Consider the following 20,338-nt stretch of genomic DNA (forward strand, 5'->3'; position numbering starts at 1 on the left):
TCGCAACACCAAAACAGAAAAAGCAGAATCATCATCGTTCACGAGAGACCTATCAGTGAAGGTGGCGACTGGATGCCTCAGTCTGGATGTCATGAAATGAACAAGCCCAGAAACACTTGCGCAGAAGATCAATAGGAGGCTTCACGAAACAATCTAGTACATGGACCAAATACAGAGACGGACATTTCCTCTCCCAGAACTGCTGTAAACAAAATCCACAGCCTTTTTTTACTGTTTACACCACCCCCACCATTAGTGTGATAAACGAGACCTAATGTAGGATTACATGGATAGGACAGGAGACCTTCAGCTGCTGCTACTCCATCATGGGAACTGACCCACCAGCTGCTACTATCTCTTGCTCCAGCTGTAGACACCAGAACAAAGGGAACAGGAAATTTTCTTAGATTACTTTCAGTTCCAATTGTTTTTACCTTGTTGAATTGTAAAAGAAAGGTCCAGGTCTGAAATAAAGCCAAGTTCGATCGACTCACCCTAAATAAAGATTCGAGCTTGTTCTTCACCAGGGCGTACTCATGTTTCACTTGTTGCAGACATCTCCAACATCTACACAACAAGAATCATATTTACTCACAACCCTTATATAAAAATTACATCGGTGATTGCTTGGTTCCAATTTATGAGAGAAATAAACTAACCCTTCTCTGTTACTCTCCTCGCAGTAGTTGCGAAATGCAATGCAGACATTTTTAACTCTCTGCGCACCAATGCTGCTCACGAAGAAAAACAACTTTGGTTAATTTCATGTTCAGGAGATTTAATCTTCTCCCTTATCTTTTACTGTTCAAGAGCTCAAACTAATCAAAGCAATCCGCTTCTTTAGATATCTGGAACTGTATCTAACATGGACTTAATGCTCAGATTTCTGATAAAGAGATTCCATTAGAATAATCGATGTAAGGTCTAAAAAGTGCTTCTTTCTGTTTCGTTAAAAGAAAAGAAAAAAAAAGAACAAGTGTGCAGAGAACGTTTGGTGGGTTAAGAGAAAAACCTGGAACTGCTGCCCTTCAACTGATGAACATGAGCATCTATCTTTCTGAAATCTCCAACCGGCTGATCTCTTTGGAAGAAAGCCAGACAAAAGCCAAAGGATAGATGATAAGTTAGTTTTTGTTTCTGCTCATTGTTCCCACGTCAAACCGTAACTAGATAAAAAAAAGAAGAAAGAACCAGATTTCTCACAGGGCTGTTGTCAAATCGCTGAGAAGCCTCTCTGAATCTTCAAAGAAAAGAGAAACAACCTCGACCACAAAATCTGGGTTGCTTTCATCTTGCAGTTGCTGCAGTTGAGTGTACTGCTCATCCAGAAATTCCTTCTCACAGACAAAAAACACCAGTCAAAATCATCTCTAGCATAACAGAGAACGGCGATGGATGAAAAAAAAAAAATATACATATAAAATTCTCGATTATAGATTAACCTCACGGAAAAGAGACGCTGTCAGATCAAACCATCTCCTTTGCAACTGGCTCACTTCCATGACTCTTTTCCTTCCACCTACTCTGCTTCTAATCTGGTTTTCGGGATATCGGAGTCCCGTTTCAGCAACTGGAAATCATTCGAAAGAAAATACTAAAAAGTGAAAAACGAAGGAAGCACAAATAAGAGGAGAGAAATGAGAAGACAGAAGGAAGACCCACAAAAACCGCACCGATACGGTGGATTTATTGTTTCGAGAAAGATCTCAGTGCTTGGCTTCTACGTACGAGAAGGTCCCCTCTTCTGCTCTTTCTTTTCTCTCTGGCTTTGTGCTCAAACCTCTTCCTGAATCCATCCGCTTTTATCGGCGTGTAACTGGTTAAAAACGGAACCCGCATCAATAAATGATTGCATGTAGCATTCAATCAACTTTTCCATCTTTTGTTTTTCGTTTCGTAAAAATTATTGCTCTCCCCTCTTCTTCTCTCTTCTGTATCATTTTCTTCATTTTAAATCTCATCCCGGATGACTCCGTTTCAACGCCTTGGCTTTAGTTTTACCGATGGTGACGTGTTAGCTCCCATGCTTACCCAACCAGCAATAGCCACTTAACGCATTTATCGTCTTCCAGCTTCCTCGCTATTCGCAGAAGGGGTAAATGTGTCTGTTTCCCGTACCTTTTCACTCGCAAACTAAAGACAAAGATCAAACCTTACCTACCCTCCTCTCTTATCCTTCCCCTGTTCGCATTCGCAAATCACAGTTGTTCTTTTTTCTACTTTGTTCTGCTCGAATCTTTTCACGCACGCCTGCCTGCTGCTGTTTTTATTGTATTCGGTGCCGTTGGTTGATTCTTCCTGGTTTGAATCAGTATAAATGGACGAAAGATCAGTTACCCAAAAATAAAAAATAAAAAAAAAAGGACGAAGGACGAAGGATGAAGGAAATAGATGCAGCGCACGCCACCTCTACAGCCAAATGGACCCTCCAAACTTTGCTGATTCCCCTGATCGTCCCCAGAAAAATTGAAAAAGAAATAATTTCATTTGACCAACTGCTTAATGTTAACAACCACAAAAAATGGCGGGACCCTGGTGTCCTATCATCGTGTCCATTGCTGGAATCGTTTGTTCATCCAGTTACTCTCCTCTCCCAGAGACTATTTTTGATTTTGGGCCTGCGTCTGCGTTTCGTTTCCATGCAAGTTCTATGAACAAGGCAGGGGCAGGATTCTTCCACCGTTAATACAACTCACGGCGTGACTGAAACTAAAAGCCAAAAGGACAGATGGAACCTTGAAGGATTGGACATGTGTCTCGGAGGTGAATGATGATCGATACAAATGGAATCTTTCTTTCATTTTTCATGTACTCCAAATACATTACTTTCAAGTAAGAAATGATAGAAAAGGCGAACAATCTTCCGATAGAAGATGGGAATGAATCGAAAATCTCTTGGCACATTCTTTTACCCTTTTAAGATGAACTAGAAGTATACTGCTTTGATCGGTACCAATGAATTCATTTCAGCTATTGTGTGGTCCAAGTCCAAGCTAAAAAGTACAATCCTTTTCCATTGGATAATTGCAAAAATGCAGAGATGCCATTGTCATCTTCTTACAAGAATTTTCCCATTTCTCTTTCTGCCTTCCATGATCTAGATAGGCCAAAAGACAGGTACTGCGCTGCCGTGCTCTGCGCCAGTCACATTTAAGAAATAGCACAAGTTCGGCAGGTGTCGGCACAAAGCAATCGACCCGAAAAAAAAGAAGAAGATAAAAGCTGCCTAATTGATTTTGAACGCAACCAAATCCCATATCAAATGATTCCAAGCCTGGGAATCGTCTCCTTTGCTCCTCTGTGAGGATTGAGGAGGATTGGAAGTATAAAGTCCCCTCCGACCCTGTCAAGAGAGAGAGAGGAAGAAGAAGATGGGCACGAAGATATTAAGGTAGCGCCTCCATGTGCTTAACAGCTCTGTTCACGTGATGGAGCTATAAAGAATCAGACACAGAGCTACGACTTATCATCTGTCCTTGTCTTAGGTCATGTCGTATGTGCAGATATATTCCGATGTGAATAGAGATTCCAGATTTCTGCATCTACCGCTCCATCATTTCCAGTTGTTAAGATTAAACTATTGGAACAACGTCCAGATTTCAACGGAGGATCTTCCTTTTTTATGTGGGATCTTCCGTTGGCTCGGCTTTATTTTTTTGTTATCTGCTATTCACATGGACGAGGGAAGATCCAATTATTGAGAATGTCGCTACCGTTGCAGGGCCCCAAATTGTTTTGGTTTATTTGAGTCCTCCCAAACGGTATTTATTGCTTAGAAAAGGAACATAAACCAGTCATTTTCCAAAGCTGATCCTCTCGTTTCGTTGCGGTTTTGTCCTTTTACCTTGATAGTTATTTCTTACTGACTTTTTCCTCCATGAATCTTATCACCACTCGGAGCAGCTACCGAGATGCACTTCTATGGAGAGAGGTGAGCACTGGCGGGACTTCTTCGCCGCCGTCGAGGATGCGACATAAGCCAGCCAACGTGGGGGTCTCATCGACCCAACGGCGTGTTGCAGGACCACATGAGGAAATTAGAGAAAACAGACAAAGAAACCAATGAAACATTCGAGCCTTAAAGAAGGGGGGTTCCATCAATTTAAAGTTTAAACAGAAGGTATCCAAAGTTGTCGTGTGTAGAACAGATAAGGCAGCACTCCCGGTAAAAGGGATAATCACACGTCCGATAGAGACCCGCAAGGTTCCATTTATTGATTCACAACAAAATTCATATCTTCCTTCGTCTTTCCTTCTGATTTCCTAAGAAACCAACAGCAACAACAAGAAACACAAATAAAATCAAATCAAGCAGTTTTTTACTTTTTTTTTCTTCTTCAAACATGGTTAATCCTTGGAATGAGCCATTTAGTTCCAGTTAATAAATCCAATGATCACCAGAATCTCTGTTACAGCTGCCCGTCCGTAATGCTATAAAGGAGGGGCCACAGTTTGTAAATGATTTTAAATACAAAAGGAGAGACTGGCTAACAAACCTTGCAGCTTCTCCTACAGAAACCGGGAACTTCAGCGGAGCCTACCATATATTCTGGGTTTCTGGAACATTCACCTAGTGCTGCCCATCGTTCACAAGCAGCATTCCCGTCTTTGCAAGTGCCCGTAACATCGACATGCTTGTCAAACGAGTCCACATGTATCCATTTAGTCGCAGACCACTTCTCACCTTTAATAACTGGGCAACCAGCATGCAGACTGCTTGTATCTGGAGTTGCATTGGGATATAGACTGAAGAAAAGAAGAGCATCTCCTCGTCGTGGTTTGACTAAGTTTGTATGGAAAGACAGACAAGAATAAAACAGGTTAGAGCATAATCAAACTACTGTATACTAACCTCACTAAGCCTCTAGGTAAAATGCCATTGGTTTCATCCCCGACTATAGAAAGGGCCAGTGATCAAGTGCATACAAACTACAAACATAAGAAACAGTCAAGCCAAGCGCTTTGACTGAGTGCTGACCATCACCCAATGTGTTTTCTCAGCACTGATCGGTTATGCAGTTACATGGACCTCTCAATGATCAATAGGTACCATTCTGAGCTCATTTTTTTGACAGGTGCCGGAAGAGAGGAAACTTTATCAAAATAGTACATCTACCCTTATCAATTACACCCATGTCAGGAGCTCACCTGCAATTCCCTGCCTGCCACATTCTGAGAAGTTACCATCGGACACAGGCACTTTACGATGTGGATGTTCCTGTAACCACCAAGATGATTGTATCATTCAAATAGAAACAATCCCAGCACCTCCACAAGATAAAAGTTGCATCCTTGCAAAGATAATGCAACCAGTCCAGAAAATGAAGGGAAACCTAAAAAAGCTTGACCAAAGCAAAACCTATACAAAACATAAAAATTGGAATAACCTGAGACATAGGAAATACTGTCTCTCCACCTTCCTCCACATCACTGAGATACATCAGTACAGTAGCAATTCGGTGGCCACCTCGAGCAATGTTAACCTTGTCAGCGAAGTAATCATAATGAGGGTCATATTTTTGCCCATGTTCGTATCTTAAGACCTGCATGTCCTCTCCATTTTCTGAAATAAAAATAAGCAAATCTGAGATAGCTGCTCAGAATACTCAACCATAAATAACAAAATTCCTGGAGTTAAAACCTGCAATTCTGATCCCCAGAGACATCAAATAATTACAATAATATAAGATTTACTCTAGGGGAAAGAAAATGTGGCAAAGCTCAAAGACTTTTGCACCTTTAGGGAGAAATGTCCATGCCGCAATTTTGTCTTCTATCCTGCTAATTATAAGGTCCTATACAAGAATAAAGCATAGGTCTGTTATAGGAACGATACAGTAATGTCAACAACAATGGTGCAGTTCAAGGAAAAAAAAATTAGCAAGTAAATAACAAAATTAACAACTTCTCTATAGAACTCCAAGATCTGTCAACTCCTATAGCCAACGTATGAACTTTAGCCATTTACAACCCCTCCCATGTCCACATGCCCAGAGTACCCCATAGCCATATTGAACTTTTACCCATTATCACCCCCTCTCAGCTTCATGGTGAAGGTAGAAACAAAGTTGAGTTTAAACTGGCTATGACACTAGGTTTATTAGGTTCTTTCAGTCCCAAAATGACAAAGTTAGGGAGCAGTCCAAACTTATATACCCAGGGTTTCCCCAGGCCTTAGCTAATGTGAAACTTATGCACTAGGAGAACTAAGACAAGAATTTATACAGAATGTAGAAGATTGATACTACCAACAAGATATAAGAAGACAGATAATATGGCTTCACAGTCAGCCTAGTCTTAACACTATGTTTTGCACATTAAACTAGATAACTAATTATGAGCACTGAGAAAATTTTGTTTATTTCAGTGAGAAATGAACTCAGGTAACACTAATCAACAGAGGACATTTAGTAATAAGCTTTTGTCAAAGCAAACAACAGGCTGTAAAAGGAGATTGGCTCTCAGACGTTGAATGAATGATTCCCATTCAGTGTAAGCCATACTTCAAATTATAGTTCTTGATTTTGGATAGCCAGGCCAAAAGGCAAAATGGGAGACGTAAAATTTTGTTTCACATTTTCTTTAAAAGCAATAGAATAGTCTCGTAACTTCCATCTCATCCTACCAACAAGATGAACAACTATGAACAGTTTTGCCAAGCAAACTCTACTAAGAAGAAATTAACAAGTAAACTCCAATAAGACCTCCAAATATATCATCAAACGGTGGATACTGTTAAAAAGGCCCATATAAGATTTTGATTGATCCACATCTTCTTTTTTTAAATGGATTTTTTTTTTTTAAATGGGGACTGATCCATGACTTACTACAAGGACTTGGGTTAGCCCTCTACACTCTAAGCTTGAGCTTTTGAGTTTGCATGCTAGTTCATGATATTAGAGCAGGTATAGTATGCTTCCATTGATAGTTAGGCCTCCACCTAAATTGATCAGTATGTTTGGGGCCATAGGCAGAGTGTTGAAGAATAATCCTATATTGAATGTAAACCTGATCCTCAACCTAGTAGAAGAATTTAGATAAGGTACCTCTACTGTAACAACCTCAGAGTTAGACGCCTTTCTTCATGGAATCATTGCAAAAGGTGGATTAGTATATTTGCTCAGTTCCGATTTTTTTTCTATTTTTGCAAAATGTGAGATCTTTTTTATATTATTTAGATTTTCCTCACTCAAAAGGGGGAGTATGGTTGATTTTATTGTTTTTCTACAGCCAGTATAACGTTCTCTTTTTCGTGAAATAGTTAGAGTTTCTACAATTTTGTGGAATTAGTGATGGACAAAGCAGAAAACTAGAGAAGAAAGAAAAAGAAGAAAAGAAGAAGGGGAAGAAGAGAGGAGGAAGACAATGAAAGAGAGATGTTAAAGGGCTTTCTTGCTAAAAAAAAACTCTCACTTTTTCTCTTTTTGTTATGTTAAAGTTGGGTGGAGAGTCCATCCAAAATGACTAACAAAAGTTAGGAAGTATTTTCCCAACTAATAACCATAGGAATTTTTTTAACACTTAATTGTGTGGGGCTATTCCTACTAACACTGCCCCTCACACACAGACTTATACAAATGGACAATGAGCCTAAGAGGTGGCTAACACAAATTGTTAAGTTGTGGAGCCTAATTAATGCCCTACGCTGAGTTGGTTGCGGATCGACCTGCGCGGTCAGATTGCCGTGGGGGACAGAGGCCCCCCCCTCATGGGGGTGTGGAGGCGGAGCCCCCACCCTGTCCACGATATATTAACTGTTATTTCATTAAGGTTAGTTTGGGAATTTTACTCTTGTATCGCGGTTGCCTAATTTTCTCTTTATAATTGAGGGGCGCCGCTATTAGGGTTTTATCATCTTAATTAGAGGAGCATATCGAGTTGCAGCCCGAGAGGTTAGAGGGAAACACATGTAAGTATGCGATTTCTCTTGTAAACTATTTCATCTTCATAGTGGATTATTGCAGCGGCGGAAGATAAGACGTAGTCTCACCTTGAGGCGAACTTGTATAAATCTTGTTGTGTTTGTTTTCGTGCTTGTTTTTCTTTTCTTCCGTGTTTATTATTATTGTTCTCGTTAGTTTGGAATTAGGGCATCTAATTCCTAACACAAACAAGGTATAATGTAACGGGACACAAACTAGACCCAATGAGGTAGACGTCCTACTCTGATACCTTGTTTAAGTTAGGTCCATGTTCCTCCCTAAATGACTAACCTAAGTTAGGTCTTTTCCTAACTAATAACCATAATATTTTTCTAACATTTTTCTTAAGAATTAGCTATATGGGACTATTCCCACTAACATATCATCAACAAAACCTAGAGAAGAAAAAGAAGATAGAGAAACCAAGAAAATGAGGAGAAAGACGAAAGGAAAGTGTTGAAGGGCAGGTATGGAAGAGTCTTATATAACTCCCACAACAAGAAATCTCACAGAGCCAAAATTAATATGGTAGTCTTACAGGAGTTTCACAAGAGGACTCACAAAGGAGTCTCCGTTAAAGGTGTTTTAGTTATGTCAGTCTTCTATTTATGTTCAATTGTTCTAGGACATTCTTTTAGTGTTTAACTTTGGATGTAACTGGGACAAGGTAGTTAAATAATAATTGAATTTTACTTGTTTCCTCCATATAAATAGAGACTCATTGTACTCAAATTACAAGAAGTCAGTGAAGTATTTCTCTTTACTAGAAATTCAACATGGTATTAAAGTAGGTTTTGTGAGTTGACTTGGTCAACCCACAAAGATAATGTGATCTTTTTTTGGTTTATCATCCCTAGTAGTTTAGATTCTATTCTACGTTTTTATTTCTTTCTTGTCCCAGTACCATTTGTTTCCTTGGTGTTTGCACCTCCATACTGAACTTTTCATATAACAAATAATATATTGACAGAAAGATCTTTAAGTCCATTTTCTAACGCAAAAGAGAATTTTGGCAATCAAAGTTTTCTACAAAGAAATATCAATATTTGAAGTAGCAAAGGTTCGAGCACCAACAAAAATATTCAATTTTCGAGGCATTTTATGCTATCAAGAACGGTTTATATAGAGAATTATATGTTAAAAGAAAGATTTGTAAGTCAAAATTTTAACCTATCAAACCTATTCTCAATCTAAGTTTTCTAGAGGGAGTACCCATATGGGGAGAGTCAATGGTCATGTTGGCCAAAGAAGAAAGATTACTCAGTTTGGCAAGATTGCAGAGTTCGAAATCTATTAGATTTTCTCTCAAAATAAGTATATTTGTAATTGAATGAAATATATCGAAATTGAGTTTCAAAAGGAGCAACTTTCATGTCAATCCGACCTATATAGAAGGAAATAATCATATTGAAATTGGTAAGAGTCATGCTACAAAAGAAAAAGAAAAAAACAAATCAAGTGGTCATAACAGATTCAAGAACGAAGTTTTTTATGTGAATTGGGTATCAACTTAAAGCTCTTTGAGTGTAGTTTCTTGACCAACAAACCGTTTGTGATTCTGAGCTATATTTTGAGAGATATGGATATCAAAAGTACCAAAGGTTAATAGTTCTACCAAAAATCTCTACTTTTCCTTTTTCTCTCCTATTATCTCTCCCTGTGTTGACGTAAATTGAGTTTCTTTTTCGCCTAGAGTCCTAGTTTTTTAGGAAAATTTATCTTCTAATCAGATATTTTTGGTCAAATCCATGTTGTGCTTGTTCAGATATACGATATCCTGCTTCTATGTTGTTTTAAGTTTTTTGCATTTTTGCTACTTAGTTGTGTATCTTCCGCATTGTCATCTCCAAAAATTATGCTCACCCAAAAAAAGTTACACTTGGTCAAATCTATTAAGTTCTAACCTTATAGTCACCTCATTTCGATTAAAGTTGTTTTCCTCTAGTATTTCTTCCCTTTGTCATCTTGCATTTTTCATGACTTCAGAGCAATGCCTAAACCTGCTACCTAAAAAGTATAGGAGTGTGCCCAACATCTAGCTCGAGTCTACCCTTAAAATGTGAGTAATCACTTTGTTATGATCTAAAGTTAGGCCGTTTTTCCGCTTTTAAAATTGAGAAGAGTGTGTTTCAGACTATGACCATTTTGATTGGTATATGGAGCTTTGTCGTATGACTAAGAATGATTTTCTTCTCCCATGTTGTGTTTTATCCAAGTTAGATCTCTATATCCTTTTCATCCCCAACTTAAGGGGGAAAAGTACAAAAAAGTACAAGAAAGAGGTACTTTATTCCGCATATTGTGGTAATTTTTATTTGACCAAAATATTCAAAAAAGGGGGAAAACAAAAGATGAAGATTTTACATCTATGAAAAAAAATTAGCCAATGAAGATTGAAGACTAAAAATCTTTTTCATTATAAGTTGAAGTTATAAACTCTAGCTTAAAGGGGAGTGTTGAAGAACAGGTATGGAAGAGTGTTATGGTCCTGGGTTAAGTACCTATATCTTCCGCTCCTAACAGGTCGGTCTTTTGGGTAGTATTGGCTAGGTGCTTAACATTTGGTATTAGAGCTAGCGCTACGTCCCGACTTCGAATCCCCGCGATTGCACGACGCAGTGTGGACCGCACGCCCTTGGCGGTCGCCGTTAATTCGGTCTCCGTTGCTGTGTTAAGGCCGCCGTGGTCTTCTGCTCGGGCGGGCGGGGTGTAATGTTATGGTCCTGGGTTAAGTATCTATGTCTTCCGCTCCTAACAGGTCGATCTTTTGGGTAGTATTGGCTAGGTGCTTAACAAAGAGTCTTATATGACTCTCACAGCAAGAAGTATCACAGAGCTAGAATTAATATGGTGGAGACTTACAAAAGTCTCACAGAAGAGTCTTAGTTAAAGGTGTGTTAGTTATGTTAGTCTTCTATTTATGTTCAGTTGTTCAATTGATCTAGGACTTATCTTTTGGTGTTTAACTTTGGGTGTCCCCAGGACAAGGGTAATTTAATTATAATTGGATTCTACTTGTTTCCTCTATTATAAATAGAGGCTCATTGTACTCAAATTACAAAAAGTTAGTGAATTTTTTTTTCAGAAATTCAACAAAAATAAATTGATAGTAGAAGAAAATGAGTGTTAGACTTTTTTCTTTTTTTTTGAATTTCGATGAAATTAATGGCTTCTTCTCACGTAAGGTTGAATGGAGGCACGTCCTCACTCAACCATTATCCTTACAGACTGCCTAGCTAGAGATTGAGTGTTCCCTTAGCATGACACTGTGTGTCTTCCCCTTCTTTGTAATCTTGGGGAAATTCCCCTTGTAATTGTAATGTTTTCTTTTTTTTTTGAAATGTTGATAATTTTATTTCAAAGAAAGGGAAGATACATCAAGGAGGACCTCCCCTAACAACAAGAGATTGAGGGGGGACGTAATTTATGAGACCAAGTACAAGAAATGGTAGATACAATGTCCAAAATATCAAGAAAAATCTGCCAGTGACGCCATGGAGGGAAGGATGAGGTGGAACACCATTCAATGACGACCTTGGAATCTCCTTCCACGATAAGGGGATCACTGAAGCCATCTTGAAAAAGATGCAAGCCGTGAAGGAGACCAGAGAGCTCAGCAGTGGTCAAGTTAGCAATTCTGAGAGGGCCAGAGTAAGAGAGTATGGTAGTGCCGCTCGGATAAAAAACCACTCTGCCAAAACCAGCCAAACCCGGGTTCCCAAAGGCATTACCATCAAAGTTCAACTTATAATATCCAGTGGGTGGAGACTCCCAAACAAAAACTCTGCGGGGGGCAGAGGGGACAGACATCTGAGCAATAATCTTCCAGTTGGTGCGGACCGGGGAACAAGAGAGGCAAATGAATTCTTTCCGTGTGTAGATCTAGGTAGAGATGAGTGTGGCGATGTAGGAAACCTCTACAACAGAGCAGAAAGCACAGTCAAACCGTTTGGAATTCCTCTCCTTCATGAAAGCAATGTAGACAACCAGCAGAAGATTGCCCAGGTTGGGAAGGCGGGTCCTAGAAGAGAAACGACACATGGTGCTCAGGTCAAGTGGGATGTAGAAGCCGAGTCCCATACTGTTTATTATGTAAGTCTAGACCTTCCAGGCGAAGCCACAATGGAGGAAAAGGTGACTCATAGTTTCAGCCTTCGTCCCACAAAAGGGGCAGAGAGGATTAGGAGTGGTGTTGCCACGCTTAATAAGGTTGTTTGCAGTGAGGATCTTGTTACGTGTGGCATTCCAAAGAAAAAACTTCACCTTGGGCGGGGCTGAGAGGTGCCAAGCAAAAACTATCGGATGGGGGGCGGGTGGCTTGGTCCATCCCATAAGATGGAGGTAGGCTGAGGAGACTGAGAATCGCTCGCTGTCATCAGGGAGCCAAATCATCCGGTCAGCCGTCTGAGGGCGGACCATAACACTATCAAGACTATCAATCAGGCCACATACAGAAATGGCTTCCTCATCAGTAAGGCCACGTCTAAGGCAAAAATTCCATGAGCCATTCCCCCAAGAGTCAGAAACAGGTAAGTTGCGACTAGTGGTGAGCTGAAGCAGTGGTGGATAAGATGAGGGAAGAGAGCCATCGCCCGACCACCAATCTGTCCATAACCGCAGACTTGAGCCATCCCCAAAAAAGAACCGAATGGCAATGTGGAATGTGGAGAACAAATGAAACATGGTCTTCCAGATGGGGGAGAGATGACAACAGTTGCCATCAATGATCGATCTATCTCCAAGATGCCGAAGCTTGAAGGCAACCATTGGCTTCCACAAAGACCCCAAGGAAGAGTTGAGCTTCCAGAACCACTTGAGCAATAGAGCATGCTCCATTTCCTTGGTGTGTCTGATCCCGAGCCAACCCAAAGACTTTGGCCTACACACTTCATCCCAACTGACAAGGTGATAGTGAAACTCATTTCCAGTGTCACACCACAGAAAACGTCTCTTGATCATGTCAATGCGCCGGCTAATAGAGTTAGGGCAAGCCAGGAAAGAGAGGAAGTAGTTAGGAATACCCACGAAGCATGAGTTTAAGAGGATCAATCTACGCGCCTTGGAGAGCATCCTACCTTTTTATGTGGAGAGGCGTCGCTCAAGCCGCTTGATCACTGGAGCCCATAGTCCCATCCGGGGTCTGCTATAATGTAATGTTTTCTTCTATTTAATGCAATAAAGCTATCAACATTTTAAAGAAAAAAAAAGAAGATTTTAACTTAGAAATTAACTTTAGGTATTTAAAAAAAGAGAAAATACTAACATTTTGACTTTGGACCTATTCATGGTATTAACACTAAATATTTATAAACATATGAATTTAGTATTAATACCTTGGTTGAGAGTAGAACCAAGTCAGATTTAGACACTCAACCAAGGTAGTAATACTAAATTGTTGATTCTAAATCTGACATGGGACTATCAACGTTTACAAATGTCTGAGATCATTACATCAGTTGTGATTTCCAAATGGTTTCTCAGTGTGGTATAAAATATATTAATCTCATGAATCCATGATTCTACATGAAGTAAAAGACTAAGGATGGCTGCAACAAGCATTAGACAGATAAAGCTAGAACCACAAGTGCTAGGCCCGATATGCATAATCATGAGAGATCCACAAAACACAGTTTGGGTTGTGGGACCTTCGAGCACCCATTTGCTATGACTTACCATTGTCACACCCGCAAAATTTTATGGTAGCTGCATTCATAAACAGAACCAAAAGCTGAGATTGTGCAACAGGGCAAAAGGAAAGCACAAACCAATGGATTTCCATTGCTAATAAAATGGGAGAAAGTAAAACCAGTATGCCACCAGTCACGAACATTTTTCTAAATTGAAGACTTTACATAAACATCAAGCAAAAATTCCCAAATAACTAACAGAAAGTTATGGTCCCCTAGAAACTTTCTGGTACACAGAAGGGTAAACAGCAATGTTCAGAAATGGTAAATTACACACACCCTGTCTCTCTTTTTGTCAGAAAGAATCAAATGCCCGTATAAATCCATTTCTGTAAAAATAATTTTTATAAAGAGGGCCGTCTTAGGCATCAGTTCCTCACCATTCTCTACAGGAGAGAAGATGATTATATGCATTCTATGAAAATTGGTGAATTTGAAAAAAAACATCTAGCGAATAAACAGGAACCTTCTTCCTAGAAATGATTGATGTTAGAATCAATGAACCACCTACAAAAGGATGCATGCAAAGTTTTTAACCCCCTTGACTGCTTCCAACAACAATAAACCCCTAATATTCAGATAGTTGTTGCTTGATCATGCTCCTAGTTCCCACAGCTGTAATGGCTTCAAAAGTAAGAATAATTAGAGTGTGTGAAAATTAAAGAGTTTAAATGTATATGCATGGGGGACAAGGACATGTAGGTTATTTTATGTAGTGTCGAGGGTATTTATGACATATTGTAAATGTCCTTATAATACAAGAGAGAGAGGGAGGACTTGTTTTTCCAACAACTCGTCTTCTTCCCTCAGGTCTCCTCTTTCTCTCAAACTTCTTCTCATCTCTTCCTAGCTTATCTCTTCTTTCTTCTTCTCATTTAACCTAAGTTCAAGTTCATTATTTCTCTTTCTCAATCCGCATTATACCAGAAGTTAATCAGGGATTGATCCAGATTTTCATGGTATCAGAGCAGTGACGAATTTCTGAGATCAAAGGTAGATTAATGGAGATTTAGAAGCAGTAAGTTCCCTATCCAGTTTAGGTAAGCCTTTCCTATTCTGGATTGAAAGTTCTCGCACAAAGACTCTCAAGCTCCTGTTTTTTTCTCATTTTTTTCATTGTTTCTGGGACTAGTCAATCCTTATTTCTGTTTGTTTAATCATGAAATAGATTGCTGAATGCAAATCTGAGTTCTATATCACAAGTCGAATACAGTAGCATGCAGTTCTTTTAGTTCCGAATTTATCAATCTTGTTTGAGCATGTTTAAAATTCTGGAGTCTATCGAGGTTAGAAGCATAACTGTATATACTTGTATCTGTTGTTGGTTCCTGCATTGATTAGCAACTAATAATCCTTTACATCAATCAAACAAAGATTTCTGGTTCTGTTAAAGAAGTTGTTTCTGGTCTAGAGCTTGGTTTTGTGGTTTTCATCCATGCTTTCTCTGAAATATGGAGGTTATACGTGTAAATATGTACGCTATCTGAGTTAGTCATTCATTAAATAATTGCTTCAGCAGTTTGTCTTGGTACCTGAGTTTGGTGTAGCTTCTCAGATATCCACTATCTAATGCAGCTTATCTAATCTCTGTTTTGTTTTTCGTCCTTTGTTTGGTATTAGTTTCTTTGGTTAATCATGTCAGAAAGTGGAGAAGTTGTCTCCTGTGGCACTCTGATAACTCACATGACAAGGAGAGCCACCATGGTCCAATTACTACTATAAACTTAAATGGAAATACTTTCTTAATGTGGTCTTGACCTGTTGAGATACACGTTGGTGCTTAAAAATAGGAGAATATTTTGTTTGAGCCTCATATGAATCCATCAATTGCATGGAAGGCCGATAATTTTTTGGTGATGTTTTGGCTCATTAACAGTATGGAGTCAATTATTCAGAGCCAAATCGTGTATTCCAAGATGGCTTATGCCATATAGAAAGGTTTGAAGACATTAATGTCACAGAAGTAGAATATGTCAAGGTTTGTATGAGCTTTACACCAAGTATTTTACTATTCAAAGAGGTGATCGAGATGTTATGGAGTATGTGGGGAAATTAGAAGGTGTCTGGCAAGAGATTGTTAATTATCACCCCTTGACTTCAGACGTAATGTAACAGAGAGACAATGTGAAGATACAGAGTCACTCGATTCTTACAAAGTCTAGGATTAGCGTATGAAAAAATTAGAGCTCAAACCTTAACAAGCAAAGAAAAAGCTATTTTTGAGGAAGTACTGCCTTAAGTGGTTAGAGCTGAACCAGTAATACAAGCAGCCAAACCAAAGGGTGAGTCTTCGGTATTGATTTTATGACTCCACTAGTTTTTTTCAGCAGAAAGAGAATAGCAAGTTGATAAGTGGGCAAGGTTGAGGATAAGGTAGAAATCAGTGGAAAAAACCTTGTGTGCACTATGGAAAGAACAATCATCCTTCCAACAAGTGCAGGATCAAATTTGGTAAAACCCTAGAGCTCATACTGTGAATCAAAATCAGAATTCTGCCTCTTCTACCACTGAACAGGCTATGGTGATGATGAGTAGAGATGATTTGAGTAATCTGATGCAGCAGTGCATGGCAGTTAATAATCCTTATATGCTGCCACAGTCTCATATTCTACCTCCACCTCTGCATCTTTTGTTAATCAGGTACCTCTGTTTTTTACTCCTCTCCTTCTGCATCTTGGGTAATTGATTCCAGACTCTCTTTGCATATATTGGATTATTGGTATATGAGGATGCTCCTCCAAAGTTCTTGGAGAAGGATACATTCAAGTCTCCACTTCTGTCCACTCTTCATTTTGTTCTATATGTTCCAGACTTCCCTGTTAATTTGTTGTTTGTAAGCCAGCTTACAAAAAGATTAAATTGTTCCATCACATTTTATCCTTCTGTGTTTCTTTCAAGAAATCCAAACACAAATGATGATTGGTAGAGGGCATGAACAAGAAGTGCTGTACTATCTGGCAGATCATATTCATTCCCATAAAAAAGTAATGCAGACCACATCTACGCAAGCTGGGTTACCCTTCTTTAGAGAAGTTACGAGTTCTAGTTCCTTTTTTAAAAAGTAATTTTCCGTTGTTTTATGAGTCATGTGAGTTCAGAAAGCATCTAAAAATCACTTTCCCAGGAAAAAAATGGACCTAGTAGTTCTAGTTTGTTCAGCTTGTTCATTTTGATGTGTGAGGACCATGTAAAGTGTCCAGTGAATTTGGTTTTCAGTATTTCATTACTTTCATAAATGATTTTAGTAGGGTAGCATAGGTATTTCTGTTAAAGGATAGATTTGAGGTTTTGCAAAAAAATTATGCTGAAATAAAAAGTCAGTTTGGCATTTCAATTCAAATTGTACGATTTTCCTTATCTTCTCATGTATTTGATTGTGTATGCTTTGTCTATGCTCCTGGTCATCTCAAGGACAAGTAAACTCCTCGTTCTATCAAGTATATTTTTTTGGGTTATTCCAAATTAAAAAAAGGTTATAAATGTTTTGATCCTGTCACTCATAAGATCTATATATCTGCTGATGTGAGTTTCTTTGATTCTACTCCTTACTTTTTGTCCTCTAGTTCTAATAGGAATGGTGTTACACCACTTCCCATGCCAGCCCTACAGGATGGTCAAGCTACAGATATATCTCCTACATCAAATGATCAGCTCCCCCCATTCACTATCCCTCTACCTTAGTCTAACTTACCCGGAAATCATTCTTCTGATCTTGACTTGCCTATAATTCTTAAAAAAGATGTGCATTCTTGTATTAAGCGTCCTTTAAGCTTTTATCTAATTCTTTAAAATCATTTTCTTTTTCCCTTTTATCTATTTCCATTCCCAAGTCACATATTGAGGTCATGAGTATTCCTCTGTGGCTAGCTGCTTTACAAGAGGAAATAACTGCACTTATATCTAGAAACACAGGTTTTGACTGATCCACCTCCAGGGGGATTTTTTGTTGGTTGTAGATGGGTGTTTACAGCATGCAGATGGTAGTCTGGAAAGGTATAAGGCATGACTGGTTACAAAGGGGTATACCCAAACTTATGGTGTTGACTACTTTGACACATTTTCTCCTATTGCAAAACTGAGCTCAATCCAAGTTCTCCTATCTGTAGCTGTTAATTTGGGATGGCCCTTATTCCAACTTGTTGTAAAGAATGCATTTCTTTATGGAAACCTTCATGATGAAGCGTATACGGAGCAACCACTAGGGTTTGTTGCTCATGGAGCGAGAAATAAGGTATCAAAACTTCATAATGCAATTTATGGATTAAAACAGTCATAAAGCATGGTTTTTAAGAAGTTTATTAATGATATTATGACATCTGGGTTTACAACATCAAATTCAGATTATTTTGTATCTATTTAAAAAAGAAAATTTGGGATTGCTGTGGTTATAATATATGATGATATTATCATCTCTGGGAGTGATAGTAGTGGAATTGATTTAAAAAGAGGGCCATCCTAGGCATCAGTTACTCACCATTCTCTACAGGAGAGAAGAGAATAATAAGCATTTAATGAAAATTGGTGAATTTGAATAATTACATCTAGGGAATAAACAAGAACCTTCTTCCTAGAAATGATTGATGTTAGAATCAATGAACCACGTTATTATCAATGAACAACCTATAATAGGATGCACACAAAGATTTTAACCCATTGACTGCTTTCAACAACAATAAACCCCTAATATTCAGATAGCTGTTGCTCAATCATGCTCCTAATTCCCGCAGCTGTAATGGCTTCAAAAGTAAGATTGGAATATTTAGAGACAATCACCCTTTTTTTCTTAAAAAAAAAGTAAAAAGAATCTTTAGAGAACACATATAGATCAGATGAAATATTTCACTCTGCATTAATAGTACACTGGACTTTTTTGGCACAATTATTATATCAGGGTTTTTTACTATGAAGTCTTGGATTCAAGTTTTACCAGGACTTTGGCTATTTTGCGTCTAACCAACATCCAAAAATAAAGAAAACTAAATAAATGTGATAATAAACTAACTACATTATCAGTATCAACCTAGTACCGCCTATAAGGTTGGACCTCTTCATCCTCATGTCCAACCAAGAACAGCAGTGCCAATGATATACAAAAAAACATATGGATCCACCAGTAAAACAAGACACTTTCATACAAATGCCAATAGTATCAATTGAACTAATAAAAAATGGAGATTACTCCAGGTAGCATCACTCTGCTATTAAAAATCATGCATAGCTGTAAGTTATTAAGAGCAAACTGTGGGCAAAATCCATCAGAAGCAAACAAGACAGAAAATATCAGGTTTTGCAGGGAATCTTATAAAACTAGGAAATGCCTTCATTAGTCAAGGACGATCCCTGTGTTTTGGTACTTAATAATTTGTCTTCTGTATGTTTGATAGGTGTTTTCAAATGGAGCACCCATCGGTTGACCACTTATGACCCCAAACCAAATATAGGAAAATGAATAAAGGGATCTGTGAAAGAAACGACTGGTCAAAATTATTAATCACTGTGATAGAGACATCAACCCCTCAATTTCCGGTGTTTAAAGCTTTACTGCCATCAATTGACACTTGTGAAAACGCTCTTGAAGCAAACCAAATCTCAATTAAGTTGTATATGACGGAGCTCATACAAGATCAACCTAAATGAGAAGAAACAATTCAAGAAACAGTAGAATACTACCTTTCCCTTTTCTATAAACATTCCTGAGCTGGTACGAACTTCACTGAGCTTGCTTTTGCCTGACGTGCTATCTGCTACTGCTGATCTTTTGAGCTCCGACTTCGCCTATTCAGCACCCAAATAAAATCAATCCACAATTTACCGAAAGGGAGCAGTTCAGCTAGACATCCCTAAATGATCGAATTATAAATTGGAAGAGCTATAGTTCTGATTTCAACAAAACCCACTCACAATCGAAATCAGATGATCGCATTCCTCGTCCGTGAGAAACTTTTCATACACGAAAGCTCTGCAAAAATTGGATTCAGAAACAAAATGAAGCTAGTGAATAAATAAATAAAAAAGATGAATGAGAAGAGCCAAGGAAGCGACCTCGGTCTCCAGGAGATCTGTTTGACTTTGGAGGCAGAGATGATCGAACCAGGCGAACCGCCATAAGAACACGAAGATCCATGAAACAAAGAAGCGATGGAAAGCAGAGACGCAAATGCAAGAAGAGAAAACCTAGCTGTAAATTGGATCATCTGGAAAGAGGCACAAAAGTTACAGTTAATTTTCGTTCCTTTCGTATCTTCGTGTCTGAACTGCACAGCTGAACACCGTCAGACCGTTTCCTTGTTTAACGGGCACTTCGTCTATCGTTTTTTTCCCCGTCACTTTTTAAAGAAAGTCAAAAACGAAAAGCCCACTCTTTTTTCCTTCTTTGTCCGTTTTTTCTATTTTTAATGCTCGAATTATATGCTCAACTTATAAAATTCTTCAGGCAGCTGTTATTAATCCACCTGTATCCGTCCATGTTTTAACATGAACTCCGAAGCATTTTCATAAGACCCCATAGCCTTGTAAAGCTCCATTGGACTTCTTCATCTTAGTTCTTACAAACCCAGTGATCTTGACATAATCCATGAGTAACAGGCTAATACGTTTTGAGTTTTAAAGCTTGTAAAAAGCCATTGGGAACATAGTTTTGTGCATGGAAAACTGAAACGATGTGAAAGGGAGGAGATGGACAGTAATAAGACACATTTTAAAGTTTAAAGTGCGTGAGATATTGAGTTT

The 20,338-nt window shown here is 38.6% G+C and overlaps 2 protein-coding genes across 3 annotated transcripts; both read right to left on the reverse strand.

Annotated features, from left to right (window-relative positions):
- Positions 1–97: 97 nt before the first annotated feature.
- Positions 98–1,905, reverse strand: LOC137956854 (histidine-containing phosphotransfer protein 1-like). 2 transcript variants are annotated; one of them, XM_068804503.1, is made up of 7 exons: positions 1,674–1,905; positions 1,443–1,570; positions 1,204–1,334; positions 1,013–1,081; positions 660–731; positions 495–567; positions 98–367 (listed from the first exon to the last, which is right to left on the reverse strand). In XM_068804503.1, exons 2-7 carry the CDS (start codon positions 1,500–1,502, stop codon positions 317–319), a joined length of 456 nt encoding a protein of 151 aa, XP_068660604.1. In that variant the 5' UTR covers positions 1,503–1,570; positions 1,674–1,905; the 3' UTR covers positions 98–316. The 2 variants fall into 2 exon arrangements, with proteins under 2 accessions (XP_068660604.1, XP_068660605.1); XM_068804504.1 differs by having other exon boundaries at positions 1,663–1,905.
- Positions 1,906–4,297: 2,392 nt separating this feature from the next.
- On the reverse strand, positions 4,298–19,950 carry LOC137955490 (prolyl 4-hydroxylase 2-like). Its single transcript, XM_068802453.1, has 7 exons — positions 19,652–19,950; positions 19,511–19,568; positions 19,280–19,384; positions 5,738–5,795; positions 5,388–5,563; positions 5,149–5,218; positions 4,298–4,783 (listed from the first exon to the last, which is right to left on the reverse strand). The coding sequence occupies exons 1-7, from the start codon at positions 19,801–19,803 to the stop codon at positions 4,488–4,490; spliced, it is 915 nt and encodes a 304-aa protein (XP_068658554.1). The 5' UTR covers positions 19,804–19,950; the 3' UTR covers positions 4,298–4,487.
- Between the last annotated feature and the right edge of the window lie 388 nt (positions 19,951–20,338).

The sequence above is a fragment of the Aristolochia californica genome, unplaced genomic scaffold (assembly GCF_029961685.1).
Source record: "Aristolochia californica isolate CCGP_79_NKW_82.1479 unplaced genomic scaffold, dmAriCali1.0.hap1 SCAF_2, whole genome shotgun sequence".
Taxonomy (NCBI): domain Eukaryota; kingdom Viridiplantae; phylum Streptophyta; class Magnoliopsida; order Piperales; family Aristolochiaceae; genus Aristolochia; species Aristolochia californica.

Coding starts and splice junctions, on each gene's coding strand:
- LOC137955490 (XM_068802453.1), bottom strand. CDS start 19,803: ATGATCCAATTTACAGCTAGGTTTTCTCTTCTTGCATTTGCGTCTCTG. Junction 19,569..19,651: donor CAGATCTCCTGGAGACCGAG/GTCGCTTCCTTG, acceptor CAATTTTTGCAG/AGCTTTCGTGTATGAAAAGT. Junction 5,219..5,387: donor CAGTATTTCCTATGTCTCAG/GTTATTCCAATT, acceptor TGGTGGTTACAG/GAACATCCACATCGTAAAGT.
- LOC137956854 (XM_068804503.1), bottom strand. CDS start 1,502: ATGGAAGTGAGCCAGTTGCAAAGGAGATGGTTTGATCTGACAGCGTCT. Junction 1,082..1,203: donor AGCGATTTGACAACAGCCCT/GTGAGAAATCTG, acceptor TTTCTTCCAAAG/AGATCAGCCGGTTGGAGATT. Junction 368..494: donor AGCTCGAATCTTTATTTAGG/GTGAGTCGATCG, acceptor TGGTGTCTACAG/CTGGAGCAAGAGATAGTAGC.